The 19,351-nt window shown below is 39.3% G+C and overlaps 1 protein-coding gene across 13 annotated transcripts in view; it reads right to left on the bottom strand.

The window, feature by feature from the left end:
* RYR1 (ryanodine receptor 1) overlaps window positions 1-19,351 on the bottom strand; it is a 184,423-nt gene that overhangs the window by 3,960 nt on the left and 161,112 nt on the right. For 7 of the 13 annotated variants that reach the window (XM_073641642.1, XM_073641644.1, XM_073641643.1 and 4 more), the window contains 17 exons: window positions 18,339-18,427; window positions 18,092-18,220; window positions 17,315-17,419; window positions 12,668-12,749; window positions 11,390-11,525; window positions 10,422-11,130; window positions 9,149-9,619; window positions 8,951-9,060; window positions 8,638-8,824; window positions 7,756-7,842; window positions 3,788-4,012; window positions 3,552-3,682; window positions 3,405-3,447; window positions 2,706-2,836; window positions 1,086-1,146; window positions 505-651; window positions 258-392 (listed from right to left, as the gene is read on the bottom strand). In XM_073641642.1, the coding sequence (XP_073497743.1) occupies window positions 258-392; window positions 505-651; window positions 1,086-1,146; window positions 2,706-2,836; window positions 3,405-3,447; window positions 3,552-3,682; window positions 3,788-4,012; window positions 7,756-7,842; window positions 8,638-8,824; window positions 8,951-9,060; window positions 9,149-9,619; window positions 10,422-11,130; window positions 11,390-11,525; window positions 12,668-12,749; window positions 17,315-17,419; window positions 18,092-18,220; window positions 18,339-18,427 (2,978 nt within the window). Of the gene's footprint in view, window positions 1-257; window positions 393-504; window positions 652-1,085; window positions 1,147-2,705; window positions 2,837-3,404; window positions 3,448-3,551; window positions 3,683-3,787; window positions 4,013-7,755; window positions 7,843-8,637; window positions 8,825-8,950; window positions 9,061-9,148; window positions 9,620-10,421; window positions 11,131-11,389; window positions 11,526-12,667; window positions 12,750-13,283; window positions 13,314-15,783; window positions 15,814-17,314; window positions 17,420-18,091; window positions 18,221-18,338; window positions 18,428-19,351 lie in introns of all 13 variants that reach the window. The other 6 variants (XM_073641635.1, XM_073641637.1, XM_073641636.1 and 3 more) reach the window with 2 other exon arrangements.

Below are 19,351 nucleotides of genomic sequence, written 5' to 3'. Positions count from 1 at the left end.
CAGAAACAATCATTTTCATGCAAATTTGCATTAGTGTCACCCACTTTGTGGTCCATTTCCTGGAACAATCTTGCAAAAAACTGGCTAGTTGCGGGATTTGGTTACACACATGGTCTTATCCTATATACGATGGGTTGACATATCTGAGAAGGCATCTAATTTTGCCCACCATGACACCCACTTGAAATATAGTATAGCTCAAAGAGCAAAGTCATGAACTAGGAACTTTCTTCTGTATATACATATAGGGAACTCACAGTCATCATATCATCACACTTCATGTCCGGTTCATCTTCATCCTCACTCTTGTTATAGAATTTACGGAAAAAGTTGAAGGCAACCACTGTATAGAGATAGACAACTACAGCCAGGAGACCCACTGTCATCATGAGCTGCCGGGAAAGTAAAAAAAAAAAAGAGGTTAAATAAAAAGAAAATGCACAAAAAAAGATTTGCAGAAGAGTTGTTCTATCTGCTACGTAAGTCAATAATTTATCCTCAGACCTGTTTGCCGTTGTGAGTGACGGATGATAAAATCGTACGTAAGGTCTTCACTCCCATAGCGATATCCAGAAGATGAGCCGCGTAGAAGAAGTTATTATAGTGTCCGAGAAGGGACATAATAAAATACCAGACCAAGTATAGGAAAGACTAATGATGGAAAAGAGAAAACAAGGGAACATCACTTTTTTTTCATGCAATACAACATTCTGGAAGCATTAAGAAGAAAGTAAAGGGGGTTTTCTACTATGCACATTTACAGGTTAGCAGATTCTACCATAAATGTTTCATTGTAAGAGTCCAATTAATAGGAACCCCACCAAATGTGAAGAAAGAGGTCATGTGCTTCATGTCTGCAGGAAAGTGGAGGCCATGGAGAGAAACATACAGATCCTAAGGTTAGTTTCAATTTTGATTTATTTATCTTTTTAGAAAAACACCATTGTAGCTTGTATTTTAACTATTTTTTTACTTAAAGCCCAAAATGGATTCATTCAGAATGGGAAATTTAAAACAAAGACATATTTCTCCATCTTGTTGTTAAAAGGACAGTTATACAAGTCTAATCTGGAAATAGTACTCACGTTATCTGTGAAGACCACTCCAAACTTCCAGACCTGGTACTTTAGGTCAATGGAGGTGATCCTGCAGAAAGGAAACAGCAAGGTCTAATAGTAATGAGATGTGTATGACAATTAAAAAGTCAGTCACCCACATATTGAGCATAGAAGAAGGGCTTCATTCTAAATTGTAGATGAATAAGAGCTAACACTTTATTCCAACCCTTTGTGCTTCGACCCCCCCGCTGTGAGGTAGCCATCTCTTGTGGAGTGGTCAGTGTAGACTGTGCATATAGAGTAAATAACAGGCTTGTATAGTGATATGTCTTCCTGTCGTCAAAAGAACTACAAGCAGACTCTTTGGAACCAGATACCAGTTATAAATATTGGGGGCTTTGTGACAGGCGTAGGTCCTGTACTTATGGGAAAATATTTTTAGCATCATGGCCCCAGGACAAATGCAATGCATTGCGGTGCGGCCTGCCGATCAGCCCCAAATTAATACAGGCTAGGTGGACAAAGTTGGATATGCCATGTCTCCTATCTATAGAATGCTAAAATCATGATAGGAAATATGGCATTAATATCTCCCACCTGGGACCTCCAGGAGACAGATATCCTTAAGATCGGGGATCTCATTATTTTTGGTACCTGAGTCGCATCCCATATACCAGCCCCCAACTGAGATCACCAAGAGAGTGGCTTGTACCTAGTGAAAGCAGATTCTGAATTATTACCATTGTTCAGTGCTGGAAGATACCGCTCGCTGTAGGACTGCACCATTTTCAAATCGGAGGGCTCCCCTCCACAAAGATGTGAGCCATTTCTGTGACATCAGGTCTAGTAATTTACTTTAGTTTACCCCTTTTTATTTTTTACGTGATTGTATACACTGTATTGTCTTGTCCCCTTTGTAACATCATTTGTATATTTTTATAAACACTGTCTAATTTTTGGGATTGAATATATAAAATTTAATATCTTCGTTCCTCTTGCTCTATAAACTACATCCCTGTACCCTCACGAGGCCATACATTACCAGAAATGGGTGTCCAATCGGCCTGTAAAAGCAGCTGTTGCCTGGTCCATCAATCATCAGTAAATTGTGTGATTGTAATTTTGGGAGACTTAGTATCCAGATCTCCGCCAAACCACCAAAACACTTTGATATGTCAAAAGTATTTTAAAAATATAGTTTACTATAAAGACGTAAGTAAAATAATATGGTGCATAGTTCATTAAAGAAATATTTACTTATTAAAGGAACACTCCTGGAAAAACTGATATATAGAGTTATGCCTAGTGGAGGCCATTATGGTTCTGCACTACATATAAGGCTGGACAAACACATTAGGTTATTGTCAGCTGAACCTATCAATTCTGGTGTATGAGGTCCTTCAGACTCTTCTCGGTGGCAGATGTTGGAGAGAGAAAAATTGGGCAGATCGATTTCAACACACCCAATAATTTTATCTCAGAGAAGATAAGTCAATACCTAAGGTGCCCAGCTTACTCCAATCTCCCCATTCAGGACAATGGCAAGTTTGTTCAAGCCAAAAATACATGTCTATGGGGATTTTGGTCAGAAGGAAGCGAGGGTGGTGAAGACAGGATAATAGGCAGACATGGACATTATGCACCCACCATGCTAGGACAGATTTATCCGGCGCTGGTTTCTTCCCATTTTGAGAGCTAATTTCCAGACTGGCCAGATCCATTCCCAGCAGTTCTGCAATTCTCTCACGGCCATAGATGTCTCCGTATTTGTCCAGTACCTGGAAGATGAGAAGAGTTTACTAAGCATAAGACTAAGATAGAGACAAGTAGCGACTATGTTGATGCATCTCAGGTAGATAAGTGAATTATATTACTCCAAATCCTTTAATTGCCCTGAAATAGGTGTAAAATAATCTGTCATTCCTATCTCTCTATCAATTAAATCGGTATTTATTGTCTTTTCTTCACACACTAATCATCTTTACTGTTGTGCTGTCACACACTATCTGTACGGTTTCTTCGGTGTTTTATCATTTTCTCTCCTTATTAATATTTTTAGGCTGTGACATCCTCTCACTTTCCAGATTCAGTCCAAAATAGCTGCTGCATTCCCTGCTTCGGCTTTTATACAGGCTACAATAGTCCCTCTTAATTGGTTGTGCTATACCATGTGATGAGATAGCTGCAAAGCATTATGGGGAAGCCCGTTCAAGATCACGTGGTTCTCCACTGGCTTATGCAATCTTTTTGCAATATGTAAAATGGCAGTGGTTTCCCTTGGGTTGAGCAAATTCCTAAACATTCGACACAAATTTGATTGGCTCTTCTCTAATTTCAAGCTATTACCTTTCGCTTTACAAACTTGTCCCAGTAATTGCTTGGAAATGATCTGCAAAAGGTAGATAAGGTGATAAAGGGGGTCAGCAAACTTCAGGATTTGTTCAGTCTATTTGTGAAAACTTGATTCCCTTTTCTCCAACTTTGGGAACTTACGGAGTATTTAGGACCAGACGATCCCACTGCCCTTTTATGTCATCGTCCTCTGGCTGCTCTGTGATATAAACGCCATCAAATTCCAATTTACGGGCCAATTCTTTCTCTCGTTTGAAAATGACCAGTGGTATCTAATGAACAGAAAAGCCATATTTCAGGAACCAAGTGTATATCATCTAGTCTACTGTCGAAAATAAAACTTAGACTGCTATGGTCTTTTGAGACAGAAACCTCACCTTTAGACAGTTGTAGCCAATGATACAAAGGAAGGCGATGAGGGAGTGGACTACAGAAAACAAATACAATGTCGGCTGCATATAACCCGTACTTTCCTCCAAGAAGAAATATACCACACTGTCTTCTTCATCCTCCTCCTCACCGCTTCCCTCATCCAGTATGCCTAGATCTTCCTCTAAACCAGAACCTTCAAAATCATCTTCACCTTGTGGGGAATCAGATACCTGCAAAGGTCAATGTTAAAGATGATCAAATCTTTCGAAATTTGAATTCACCCAAAAAAATAGATTCACGACAAATCAAATCTCCATGAATTGCAACTCTGCATTGCCTTCAATTGTCCTAAAAAGCTGAAAAAGCGTGTAACACTCTGAGGTCCCATAGGACTGTATTGAACCCCTTTTCAACCTTTTTAACAGAAACACAACCTTAGCAATCTCAAATAAACCTCGTAGTAACCAACAGCACAGTTTAATAACACAGCAAACTGACTAACTTTTCACGTTTTTTAACCCTTTCGCAACCTTGGGATTTGTCGTTTTTGCATTTTCGTTTTTTGCTCCCCTTGTTCCCAGAGCCATAGCGTTTTTAGTTTTTGGTCAATATGGCCATGTGAGGGCTTATTTTTTGCGGGACGAGTTGTACTTTTCAACGCCATTACTAGTTTTACCATATCGTGTATGGAAAAACGGGAAAAAAATTCCAAGTGCGGTGAAATTGCAAAAAAAGTGCAATACCACAGTTGTTTTTTTATTTATTTTTTTTACCACGTTCACCGAATGCTTAAACTAACCTGCCATTCTTATTCTCCAGGTCATTATGAGTTTGTAGGCACCAAACATATATAGGTTCTTTTTTATTTAAGTGGTGAAAAAAAATTCCAAAATTTGGTAAAAAAATAAATAAATAGCGCCATTTTCTAAGACCTGTAGCGTCTCCATTTTTCGGGATCTGGGTCCGGGTGAGAGCTTATTTTTTGCGCGCCGGGCTGCCGTTTTTATTGATAACATTTTGGGTAGATCCGATGTTTTGATTGCCCGTTATTGTATTTTATTGCAATTTTGCGGTGACCAAAAAACGTAATTCTGGCGTTTAGAATTTTTTTCTCGTTACGCCGTTTACCGTTCAGATTAATTATTTTTTTATATTGATAGATCGGGCGATTCTGAATGCGGCGATACCAAATATGTGTAGGTAGGGTTTTTTTTTTTATATATTTTATTTTGAATGGGGCGAAAGGAGGGTGATTTAAACTTTTATATTTTTTAATTTTTTTTTATATTTTTAAAAACTTTTTTTTTTCACTTTTTGCATGCTTCTATAGTCTCCATAGGAGACTAGAAGCAGCAACTGTCCGATCGCCTCTGCAACATACAGGGGATCAGCAGATCCCCTGTATGCAGCAGAAATGGTCCTGTGCTATGAGCGCCGACCACTAGGTGGCGCTCATAGCGAACAGCTCATGACAACCGCAGGCGTCTGCTGCAGACCCTGAGTTGTCAAGCCCACCCATCGGTGACCCACGATCACGTGACGGGGGTCGCCGATGGGCGGGGCTTAGGACGCTCTTCCCGGAAGCGCGCGTTAAATGCCGCTGTTGGAGATTGACAGCGGCATTTAACATGCTAACAGCCGCGGGTGGATCACGATTCCACCCGCGGCTGTTGCGGGCACATGTCAGCTGTAATAATCAGCTGACATGTGCTCGGTTCAGTGCGGGCTCACCGCCGGAGCCCTCACTGAACCGGGGGAGGTAGCCTGTGACGTACTAAGACGTCACAGGTTGTATGCAGGATAATTTTTGGACCATTTTTTAGTCATTTGTGATTAGATAGACTGTTCAGTGCAGAATATTGAATCAAACTCATGGTGTTGCTGCTAGAGGTAACATTGTTCTGCTGTGACAAATGATTAATGTGACATATCCACTTCCTCCCTCCTATATGCTTGCTGGAGGCCAATTGTGGCCTAAGCTTGGTAGTACTAACGCCCAGACAGCTGACGCTAGTAGTAGTTTTAGTTGTTTATTTTTACACTATCCTATCCAATGCAATTATCAGTTCTTCTTTTACCATGCCATAACAACTCTAATTATAGAGTTGTACCATTTCACACAACTCTAATATTAATTTTTGACATCCTTTTGAGAGTCCTCAGTGGTTGATACCCTTTAATGGCTAACTGAAAAGATGGTAACAAATTGCAAGCTTTCGAGACTACGCAGGTCTCTTCATCAGGCATAGTATACCACAAAATCTGAAGAGTCACATATTTATACACAATAAGACACCGAAATAATGCAATAGATAAGACAGGTGATGGAAAGCAGAGTTATTATGGAAGAGATAAACAGTTCTGTCTCTCACAGACCCGTAACTCCTTTTTTTAGAGGCTCCTCTGTCCTCCACTCATTACCTGTAGTACTGGCACCTGTTTGAACTTGTTATCAGTATAAAAGACACCTGTCCACAACCTCGAACAGTCACACTCCAAACTCCACTATGGTGAAGACCAAAGAGCTGTTGAAGGACACCAGAAACAAAATTGTAGCCCTGCACCAGGCTGGGAAGACTGAATCTGCAATAGGCAAGTAGCTTGGTGTGAAGAAATCAACTGTGGGAGCAATAATTAGAAAATGGAAGACATACAAGACCACTGATAATCTCCCTCGATCTGGGGCTCCACACAAGATCTCACCTCGTGGGGTCAAAATGATCTCAAGAACGGTGAGCAAAAATCCCAGAACCACACGGGGGGACCTAGTGAATGACCTGCAGAGAGCTGGGACCAACGTTACACAGGCTACCATCAGTAACACACTACGCTGCCAGGGACTCAGATCCTGCAGTGCCAGATGTGTCCCCCTGCTTAAGCCATTACATGTCTGGGCCTGTCTGAAGATTGCTAGAGAGCATTTGGATGATCCAGAAGAGTATTGGGAGAATGTCATATGGTCAGATGAAACCAAAGTAGAACTGTTTGGTAGAAACACAACTCGTCGTGTTTGGAGGAGAAAGAATGCTGAGTTGCATCCAAAGAACACCATACCTACTGTGAAGCATGGGGGTGGCAATATCATGCTTTGGGGCTGTTTTTCTGCCAAGGGACCAGGACGACTGATCCGTGTACATGAAAGAATGAATGGGGCCATGTATCGTGAGATTTTGAGTGCAAACCTCCTTCTATCAGCAAGGACATTGAAGATGAAACATGGCTGGGTCTTTTAGCATGACAATGATCCCAAGCACACCCCAGGGCAATGAAGGAGTGGCTCCGTAAGAAGCATTTCAAGGTCCTGCAGTGGCCTAGCCAGTCTCCAGATCTAAACCCTATAAAAAACCTTTGGAGGGAGTTGAAAGTCCGTGTTGCCCAGCGACAGCCCCGAAACATCACTGCTCTAGAGGAGATCTGCATGGAGGAATGGGCCAACATACCAGCATCAGTGTGTGCCAACCTTGTGAAGACTTACAGAAAACATTTGACCTCTGTCATTGCCAACAAAGGATATATAACAAAGTATTGAGATGAACTTTTGTAATTGACCAAATACTTATTTTCCACCAAAATTTGAAAAAAATTTCTTTCCAAATCAGACAATGTGATTTTCAGGATTTGTTTTCTCATTTTGTCTCTCATAGTTGAGGTCGACCTATGATGTCAATTACAGGCCTCTCTCATCTTTTTAAGTGGGAGAACTTGCACAATTGGTGGCTGACTAAATACTTTTTTTCCCCACTGTATCTCTTTGACAGAACTCTACCTTGTTCCAAAAACTGACAACATAAGAAATGCTAGATAAGTACACAACCAAAAAGCCAGTAAATGCAACAGGGTTCTTGTATTGGTGTGGCATGTATGGATGTAAAATTTCACTAGTAAAACAGATGTGCAAAGAAAAATTATTTGCGACACCCAATCCTTTGAGAAGTAAGCATTATATTATGTCACTAATGTTTACTGAACTTGCCTTGTAGAACAGCAGAATAAAATTGATAGCAAAGGCCAAAAACAGCGCCAAGAACCGAAGGTTGTAGAAATTTCTGGACAGATAATTCTGTAAAAGACAAAAATATTATCGGATGATGAGCAGAAATTAATTAGACATTGTCAGGAAGCTGCTACCAAGGGAAAAATATCAAGGAACAGCTTAAAAATGAATGTTGTAATCGTAAAAGAGAATGTGTCATCAGAAAGTGACAGTGATAGGTTATACAGTATCATCAGGTATGCAGGATCTACCATTTATAATAAGTGATATCAATGTACAAGAGAAAGAGGAGGTGAGCTGTGACAACACCTTTGTATATAGTAGATAAGAGGATCCACCATTCACAATAGGTGATGTCACAGCTCACCTCCTCCTCCTCCTGCACAATGCAATGACTGATGACACCTCTATATACAGTAGATAACAGGATCCATCATTCACATTAGGTGATGTCACAACTCACTTCCTCCCCCTACCTTAACAATGACCTTTGTCATGATGAAAACACAATCATTAAATAGTTAAAAAAATTCTGTATGGTTTGAGTTAGTCTATTGCTGCTAATGTTCATGTGCCCCTCAGGAAGTAGGAGTCTAATATTAAGTCTAGGTACAAGTATGAAAATTGCAAGATTTTTTTTAACATACTGTTAATAATTATATGAAAAATTAAAATAAAATCAAAATTGAAAATGTAACACAAAATTATTTAAAAAATAGGTAATTGTCTGATGACATGTTACCTTGAATTCTGTAAATGAGTTTGAAAGTGATTTGGGTGCCATTATTGGAAGCTATAATAACATGGGTAATCAATCCAGCAATTTATTCTGAGTGCCATGTTAGGAGGAACGTCACTAACCATGAATTTTATTCTCTGGATATCCAACTCATTCCAAAACTCAAATCCTCCTTCTGAAGCTTCGCCTTTCTTTTCCTTAGGTGCTGCCTTCTTTGGTGTAGTAACGACCTCTGGTTCTTCGGGTTCCTCGGGGGCAGGAGCTGCTGCTTCTTCTTCTACAACTTCACCTTTCTCTCCATTCTCTGAGCTGTTAGTAGCCAATGGAAATATAAAGCATGCAATTATGTGTGGGATCAAATCAAAAAGATGCTAAAATCAACCAGTTACTATTTCTTATGTAAGGCCAACAGAATTTCTGGATTCTGATACTAACTCTGCTTTTTCCTCTTCTGGTTCTGGCTCTGGTTCTGGCTCTGGTACAGGTTCTTCTTCCACTGGCTGTTGTTCTGGGGCACCATCCAAATGGATGGGTGCGTCTTCCGACTAGAAATAATAGCATTGGTCAGTGTTGTTATGGATGTCGTTAAACCATTGAACACTTGGGCCTAATTCCTGGAGCAATTTTACTTACATCAAACTTCCTCCTCAAAATGGGAGATCCTTCAGGCGTCGGTGGTTCAACTGGTGTGGTGTCACCCATATCGCCTAAACCACCAGGAGCATCGGGAGCACTGGCTCTGTAGTGTCCGCCATCCTTTTTAAGATCAAGTCCAAACATTTCTGCACCTTCCTCTTGTACTTCTTCTTTCCCAGAATCCACAAAGTCTGTTGCGTCTCCAGACTCAGGTAAGTCATCACTGATCACTGCTGGAAGTCCGTCTCCATGAACTTCATCCTGAGTGGGATCCGGCATACTGGCCAGAATTTCAGTTACAGTTAGTTTCTGAGCACCTTCTACAAGACTACCTCCAAACAATGTGTGCCATATTAAGAAGAATATGCCCTTGCAGATACTGTAGATGAAGTGAAGCGTTCCAATGAATAAGGTCCACAGGAATGAGATAATGGCCATCACTATTTCCTTTATTGTCATCTTCTTGATCTTGTAAAAAAAAGGGAGACACAACCTTGTAAACCAACCAATAAATTCTTTATTTCTTTGATCTACATATTCTAAAACTTCCCCACAATAGAAGGACATTATTTTTTTTTTACTAGCTTGCTTTTTGTTTGCTGCATAGACTGAGAAACGCCTTATTGCGGCTACCAGGTACACATGAATTGGCCAATTTATGCGCTAAGATTTCTCATTTATTTCTATTTTATACAGCAGTAATGCTATTCATATTTAATATATTTCATGCTCACATACTTCGTGTTACAGAGTGCTGCTTTGTTTGTTAGTTGTATAGGGAGATGGCTGCTCCTAGTAAGCATCTGTTTTGGAAGTGCCGGTCAGTTTTTTCTGTTTCTATGTATAAGCTTTGACTGAGCACTCCGCCTCTAGGCCACAGGCAATTTTAATTACAGCAGGATCTTATTATCCCACACATAAGCAGACGAATGTCTCTTAGAGAGGAATTCACATTGATAGGGTCCTGGTATTTTGAGAAACGCCTTATAATGCTATTCATATTTCATATATTTCATGTTCGCATACTTAACGTTACAGAGTGCTACTTTGTTAGTTAGACTGAGTCACTATCAGCAGAGTCATCTCAATCATTAGAAGGCAAGTGACTGATTTATGACAAGCCTAGGGTACAGCTGGTTATAATAGCGACAGTATATATTTTAAACATAGAAAAGGCTGGTGATGTGGCTCCCTGGTGTCTCGAGAAGGGCTGTATGAGGCTTTTACGTACAGAACAATATATACACGCTATAGTGCCAAAAGTACTTACCTTTCGATACTGTCTTCTAAGATTCTTGTAGGTAAACATTTTGAAGAAATTTATTACATTGTTCATAAAATCTCCAAAAGCTGAAGTAGCTTCAGGTGGATCAGACCCATTCTCTGCATCCTCACCTTCACCAGATCCTCCTCCACCATCATCATCATCATCTTCTACCTTTTCTTCTTCTGGCTCTGAGATTTGTGAAGCAATCTGCATCTCAAAAATTGTGTCTTCACAAAAGTTGACAAAGAGCTCCATTTTCTCTGACTCTCCTCCTTCATTGACCACATCAAAGATGAATTGCCGCTTAGACTCTTTGACCTGCGGCATTTCCCATTGTGTTTTGTTGGTCTCGCTAATCTCAAAGTAGATACGCTCTATTTTTTTGCCTGCTCCCATAATCTCAATTTTGCCAAGATATGGCTTGAAGTAGTTGATAATGCAATCAGCCAACTCCAAAAAGTTCTGCAACCTCGTGTCATGAGGAACATGCTCTGACAGGTTAGTTAGTAATACTGCCACATTGAAACCAATATCCTTAGCAGGTTCCTGGAAGCGGTCGGCAAATTCTTCAAAGTTGATCATTTCATTTTCATCAGCCTCCGAGCATGAAAGTAGAAACTGGATCTCGGATGTTGTATATTGCTTCTGGCTATCCATTGCCTTTTGGAAATCTTTTTTAGATATGAGACCCCGAGGATCGGTGACATAATCTCTGCAATACAAGAACAACTCACATCATTCTTGCCAATATTTCCATTTCTTTTATGGACGCCTTAAGGGTATGTAATGTGCCTTTCAGAAGTCCATGCAATAAATGGTTGGCTTTTGTCAAATAGAAGGGGGTGTGTCTATCTGCTTGCGCTCTCAGAATGGTGTTCTGAGCATTGGATCCCCATGATGCTCATATGTCCTAATAAGACAGCTGCACAATCCCTTTAATTGTGTAGATTTTTTTAATCATCAATACTTACCTGAAAGCATCAGAAGCTACAATATCTTTGAGCTTCAAGAACATGTCGAAGAACTTGAGTATCATTTCCACGTTGCTAGAAGATTCTACCAGCATGTCCACCATCTGACGAGCAATTGTCCCATTTACCACATTACCTGAAGAGGATAATATAGACACAGTCATTGTTTGGTATATTGCATTAAATATCATTCATTGTTTTATAACTAGAAATAAACCAATTGTAAGTTAACCAATCAGTGAGCAGTTTGCCATAATTGTATTGACTGGAAACTTTATTTGTTAACACCCTATTGGGGCATACCCTTATTTGGGGTCTTAAATTATCTGGAGCATGAATATCTATAGACAGGATCTCTCTTCCTGAAGGACCCAGCCTGTAAGTGCATCACATGGACAACTCATTTATTTTAGTTGGAACCATGTAATGCCTCATTTCTCCTATGGTGGCACTGCAGGAAAAGTGAAAACTTACTGTCAGGTTCCACCTTACCGATCACTGGGTTACTCTGTAATCAACTTATTTTTGAAAGACCTTTCTACCAAAAAAAGGACTTTCTAAAGTGGAGAACCCTTTAAGAAATTTCAAGTGTTAAAGAATGAAGTTTTTGGAGATTTCCTCCCAGATAGAAAAAAAACAAAAACCACTATCAAATCTAACAATTTTTTCATGAGTATTTTGTATAACATATTGGATGGACTGTATATCGTTTTATCTTAAAAACAGTAGTAATTCTAAAAAGTAAAAAGCATTCTCAGAGATGTTATGTTATGTGCGATTTAATGCTTGGAACAGAAGGGGAAAGAGGGGTGAGTTATTGAAGTTTTACTCACTACCCGCATGTGCCACCCCCAACAATGCGCCGCACTAGGTGTACAACATCAGGTGCCTAGGCCAAAATATGGTACAGCAGGAGTGTTCACCACACGACTTTATGGCACATTCTTGGTCCATTTGTCAATTATACAAAAGTCCTGAAGATTCATCTTTTGCTTTCATTCGTTATCCTTCTCATGAATTTTTATTGATCGTGTTTTTCTGTGTGCCAGATTTCTGACGTTAAGAGACTGACATTTCATGGACTGAGACGACGTGAGATAATCAACCCCACAGGGTTTTTCTAACATTCAATTTTGAACACTATCTAGACCATTATTTGGAATTTCTATCACCATTGATGTCCAATTTCCATAATCATCAATGCTACTTCACTTTAATGGAACATTCAGCGTATATTTGATACCATGTACAGTATAAAACTTTCCCTATATATTTTACCTTCGAGTAGAGAGAGCAGCATGACCACCATGTCTTTTTGAAGGTCAAGCAGTTCCTTCAGAAGTCCAATCTGGCTAGAGTCCTAGAAAATAAAAAGTACAACTCAAGGGATTCTAGTTCTTTCCAAATTACATGACTTGTGTCACTTATTGAAAGATAAAATGTTCATCGTCAAAAACCTTCTAAATTTCTTCTCTAAAATACAGTAGTACCATGTAGCCTAAACTAGGTCAACGATGTCTCCATGTCACCAAACCGATGATGATTGAGGTTAGATGCAATGACAGGTGTAGGGATTACTAAAAGAAAGCAATGCTGACCCATGGGATACAAGCAAGATTTTCACTGTTATCCTCCTAACATTTTTGGGGTAGTGTTCGGAATCAGGCTTAAAAAAGCAACTCCCTTTACCGTGGAACTGGTTTACTCCATCCATGGTCCATTTACCTGCTCAATCGAGGTTTGGAAACAGATTGGAGGTCATGAATAGACTGAACTTACTAAGTGATTTGCAAAGCTGTGAAAATCAATGGCTCAAGTCATATACAATATTAATATATTAGCTGTGCCGGTAGACAAGTTGAAAGCAACATAGGGTCAAATTTTTCCATCTTACCTCTGGGTAGAAGCGACTCCAAAAATGATCCTTGTTTGCAATGCAATAAAAACAGGCTGTTTAAGTGCAAGTGGCTAAAATACCCTCGTATATGAGAATATCACCTTTCATCTCTCAATAACTGGGTAGGTATCGTAACTGAAGGGCATATACTGAAGAGTCAGTGTTAATATGGCATTAGTAAGTCACCTATTTCATTTGTACTCAACGTGAAGATGGAGACCTTGTTTTTTTATGCTTGTTGAGAATCGATACAGTAAAAGGGGTTGTGTACGGTTACAAAAAAGTTCTATTTTTTTCAAAACCCTTTTCCATAGGTTAGATAACAATGTGCACAATATACATAACCATTTTATTAATATAAGCATTTTTAGTTTCATTGGAGCCACTTGTGAGCATGGGGCCTAAGTGGTAAGGAAAATACTAATACAGGTATTTTCTAAACTCATTGTGTAATCAGCCAATTAGCAGTTCCACCCGCAATACTAAAGAACCTCCATACAATACCTGGTTTCTGATTTATAGGAAAAGTTTTGACCATTAAGTAAAATTTGTTTTTTTTTATCTAAGTTGGATAAATAGTTTAGAATTCGCCACCATTAGGAACTATGAGTTGCAGGAGGATGAGACGTAATTCACACCAGCAATGGAAAGGTTAAGGACGAAGGGTAGAAAATGCAGTTTAACATGTCCCGGCTTTCCCTCCCTCTCCACCCCAGACATTGTACTACAGTAAAAAAATAAAATGCTGCGTGAAACAGACAGACAAGTGAGGGGAGGAGAAGGAGGGAGAGATGTGGTATCCAGTGGCTATTGATATGAGGGAGCTATGTGTTCCTAGGGTGCTTGACACACATGTATAAAGTGTTTATATGTGTTTATTTGTGACTGGCTACATGCTCGCTAATCTTGTATGTCGATGCATATGTGAATCAAAGAGTGACCTAGTATAAATGGTGGAATAGCTTAAAGCAAAGGACATGTACTAGAGTGGTTGGGGTGGATGCCCCATACATTGAGTTCTAATCCCCAAAACTGATGTGTTGACAATAGTTCTATTCAAGGCATCACAGCTAGTGACATTACTTGGATACGCTCTCTCCTCTTCCTTCGTCCCCCCCACTACCAACAAAATGTCAAGAGGCGGCAGTTCACAAGGAAAGCAATGAGACCACCCCATAGAAAGCGGGCTTGGCCCACACAGTTCTAAACTGTCACATGGCTGCTGGCAAAACAAAGGGGAAATATGGGTACAATAGGGATAACTAGAGGAAGAAACAGAAGATAAGAGACTAAAGAGAGAAACATAGAGAAGTTAAAAAAATCCTGTGAGAAACAGAGGACTAGAAAATAAACATAACTACAAGATAACCCAAAATAAAAAAAAAACATCGTCAATATACCTTACTAGAAGTAACTATGAAGTACCCATAAACAAGCGCATGTTAAAGAGAACCGGTCACCAGGTCAAAGTGGTCATTTTTTGCTCTAATTTTTATTCCCACTGCTCCCCTAAGTATTTCATTTTTTTTTTTTAAATCTACCATATAGTTCCAGAGATATGGACCTTTTTATTTAGAGCAAACTGTTAAGGTCTTTAATAAGAGGGCGTGGCTCACAGGGTTATTATGAAGAGCAGCCTAAAGACACTTCCCAGAGTATCCTGTGAGCCATACCCCCTTAATAAAGACCATAAAAATTAGCACTAAATTGAAAGACACATATTTCTAAAAACATATGGCAAATTTTGTGGGGCAGTGTAAATAAAATAAGAGCAAAAACTGGCCACTTCTGATGTAGTGACAGGTCTTCTTTATATCTATGCCAGTGACTTTCAGGTTATTTGCAGGTTGATTTTACAAGGACACATATTAGGGATATATTGTAGGTCTACTTGGATATAGTTTGGAAAATTATTTAAATGAAATTTTTTTTTTAGAAAACTGAAGAATATAGCTTTAGTAATTAACATGGTGCTATCTAGATTCCCTAAAATGTGAAACATTTTGTAGCCATCTAAACAGAAACGCCAATGCAATATTGTTAGCTTAGAATGGTCATCCTTAGAAAGTTTTCAGTTAATCAGTTATTTCTGAGAATACATCTTACATATCAGGAACCGACAAGTGACAAGTGATGAACAGCTGGGTCAACAAAATGGCTATCTCAACGGTCCACCAAAAAACCCACAAAACTATTAAAATGGCAGGTGGGAGTCCTACAGGGTACTTTTCTGAAATTACACAAACAACAATTACTGGCCAAGAAACTCAAGGCTTATATACCCAACTTTTCGATAATCTCAAAGGTCTATCCTAGAGAAGAATAGTCGGAAGGATTGACAGGAACGTATATTATAAACAAAGATGAATGGCTGAACACAGTAAGGACATACAGAGACAAAAGTGTGAATGGCCGACAGACACGGAATGGGCTAGGGTGCACGTCTAGCTGAGACAATTTAAGGAAATGCAGCCGTGCCACAGAGAAAAATTCTTACGCCATCTCGTAGTCCTCCGTTTTGGGGCATCTGTTACATATTAGAATAAAAGTATTATTCAAAATAACTGCATGTCAAACATCATTTTATTTATACTTGAAACTTAGTGAAGAAGATCGTGAGTGAAGCTGGCTATAGACAGAAGATAGCCCGAGACCAAACGAATGCTTTGCCTTTGGCTACATTGCCTGACTCCTCCATTACACACCCCATTATCCCTGCTAAACGGGCATGACTTGAAGAGTGACAGTCAATAAATGTCTGCCAGATATCTCTGGTGCTTTTTATATCTGAGGGACCATAAAATTGGTTGTCATTTTTTGATTGTTGGTGGATCGCACTAAAAAAATGTTGAGAATTATCCATTGTCTACATCCAGCTTACACTCATGGCTAATCCTTGTTTATGATTCTGTTAGGTTGTCAGACTACATATACAGTATCTATCTAAGGAAGACTTCTCTTAGGCTGGCCATCAACTGAGCAAGCATGTGCTCTTGAGAGAGTGAGCGTGAAAAGCATCTAAGGTGGCTTATTGCCTCAGAGAACAAAAGGATCAAGTTTGTTGAAACCCAACTAGCCAATCGCACTCTTCCTCAACATCTGTTGCAGAAAATTTAGGAAACCCTCATAAAAAAAACACCTCAAAAACTACAAAACGAAACAAATACAAACAAAAATTACTACACGAGTAAAAGTTCACACATTGAGTTTACGCTCAAAAAGTACTCCTAACAGCCTGAGTTTCATAAGACACATGGGTATCGAAAGCAAAAAGGAGTGTGATGGTTCTTAAGGTATGGTTCTCAAAGTGGTATAAATTTGGGTGGCTTTTATGGGTTCAAATTTGTTTTGGACTTCAAATCAGACATTTTCTTAAAGATTACTATTGGACTCAACAACCTCAATTCAGTTAGGTGTAAAATTAGGGTAAAAGCACTTCTTAATACATAAGACTAGGCACCAACTATGCAGGCAATGGAGACATTATGCTATTGAAGAAACAAGTAGAAATAATTTTTCAGATCTAAACTTGGTGAAACTACGAGTAATGTTCATGGGATTATTGCCCATTTCCCATAATTGCACTTTTATCTTCTAGCCCTTCTTTGAAAGTCGGGCAAGGGTAGAAAGTGTTCGACTTCCCACGTACAATCAAAGGAGGGGTTGGTAGAACATAAATGAAGAATCAGACTACATGCAGCACGGTGAAACGTTTCTGCATAGGAACTGTAGACTTTCTAAAATCCAAACCATTTGAAAAGGAGCTTGATTTTTTTTTTACTATGAGGAAAAAAACCCTGATATTTCGAAAAAACGCAGTAATAAAAAAAATCATTATTAGTAACATATGTTTGTACTGAAAGGACTCATATTGGTACTGTAAATGAAATCTGTGTGGATATATCTGGTTTTCCTTGTAATTAAATTATGTGAAGTTTAGAAAAAAAAGAAATAAAAAGATTGCAGTCATCTAATAGTGAGATTCTGGTGAAGATAGGCTTTAGTCGTGGAGAAGGAATATGGCTTACCTGGGCCAATTTCATCATCATGTGAGCAAAGACGTGCAGGAAACCAACCACTGCATCCCACAGACGACTGTGTGCCAGACTCTGCTGGTTACCAGTGCACGGACCCTGAGAAGTAAGCAACCATGCACATTACTTAATTGTAAGTTTTAGTTTTAGTCTACAAATCAGTTTTATCCTTCGAAGTGTTTGGTTTAGACCAACATTATTAGGATATAGATTTTTTTTAGTGTTCAGGATATCATTATTTTAGCTAATAAAAAGCCAGCTAGCCACAAAAGTTGCTTCTACCCAGTAGAACCCAACACGTCCATGTCCAACATGTCCATGGATTGCATAGACATTGCATCGACTTGAGTTGGCACCTTCATATTCCCTGTGAGGGAACTTAGCACTTGCTGCTAGGTTCTTAAGGAGACTATAGTTAAATGTTGGCATGTCTCTTAACACTATTAAAGAGGGCACTATGAGCCTTGATGCTCGTTCAACCCATCCCACTCTTGATGCCCAGCTATTGGAAAGACAGCTGCATTGGATGAAGCTACATTCCCTAGTTTCTTTATTGGATAATGCTATTTGGGCACTTTATTGTAATATTTTAGATGTTGTATCAGTGTATTATTTGAGCAGCATAAGGCATGTTATAAGGATGGTGTCATAGTCAGTGTTGCATAGGACACCCCATGACGTAAAGCCATCCATACTCTGGGCACCTTGTGATCGGCTTATCGTCAATGGACCCTTCTGTCAAAGCAAACAAGTCAGGATCCTCTCTCTTACCTGGATGTATTCTGTTAGGCTGTTGAACACTTGCTTTGCCACTGACATTGCTTTAGAAAAGTTCCTCTTGCCTTGGTCATCAATAATATCCTTCCCGGAATAATACCAATAAAAATCACTGATGGATTCCTGGGGTGAGAATTTTAGAAAATAATAAGAAAGTTAAACTTCAGTTTATTGACCAGATTACATTAAAATAGACATTTCATAGGTTAGAGGGGATGTGGTTCCTGTACGTGGAGATTACCTGTAAGCGCAGAAGATAATCCACAGTGCAGATGATAATGTTGATGGTGGTAGTGTTGCCAGTCTGAGTACGTAAGTAGTTCTGAAAATCTGCGAAATCAAAATTTCTTAGAACCTTATTCTCATAGAGAAAACTAAAATTCCATAAGACCTCTCCAGAAGGGAGAAAGAGCTGACGCTTCAAACTCCTTTTGAAGTAGGCCTCACATTGAACGTTTGGGGAAGGGAGAGAGAAACTAATTAAAACAACATTTGAAGCAGAGACCTCCTACCATGGACATATAATTACTACAGAGGTCTATTGTGGGAAAAAGGCATAGAGACTAAGATTTGTATATTCAAAAGGCAGGAGCTCCTTTGCTTCAAGGAAGGAACATACTGAGTTCAAATGTTTTTTTTTCTGAGAGTGTCCAAGCCTTTGTGTCTCCCTTGTCCAGATGTAAATATTGGGGTTTGTATCAATCTAATATTTATGGTATATAGATTTTCGGCGTCGTAGCGAAGGAACGAACGAGACGCATTCACTCACATCGCCATGGGGCCACTAGTACCCTTTCAACTTAATAACGATCCAATAGATGATTCGAACCAGGTCATGTTTGATCTTTATGTAACTGTAAAATCATGCTAAGAAATATGAGGTCAATATCTACAGCCTGGGATCTCCAGGGGTGAATATATCTTGTAAATTGGGGATCTCATAAAATTCTGAAGGGCCGAGCACATCCCACAAACAGCCCCCACATGAGGTCATCAAGGGGAGGTGTGTGGGAATAACTTAGAGCTAATAAAAAGCAGTATTTGGGTTTGGATCCTTTGTTAGTCCTTGGAAGACATAGTTCGCTGTGGGGGTTCTGTCCATTTTCCGCTAAGCTCTGAGCCATTTTTGTGACCAGGTTTAGTAATTTTCTTTCGTTATTCCTTCTTATTTTAGGTAATTGTATATATCGTATTGTTTGATGCCATTTTGTATCATCTTGTATATTTTTTATAAACACTGTCTATCTTTCTGGA

This window comes from Phyllobates terribilis, unplaced genomic scaffold (assembly GCF_046119375.1).
Source record: "Phyllobates terribilis strain yellow unplaced genomic scaffold, ASM4611937v1 Scaffold_7__3_contigs__length_470593459, whole genome shotgun sequence".
Taxonomy (NCBI): Eukaryota; Metazoa; Chordata; class Amphibia; order Anura; family Dendrobatidae; genus Phyllobates; species Phyllobates terribilis.
This window is presented reverse-complemented; position numbering and strand designations above follow the sequence as displayed.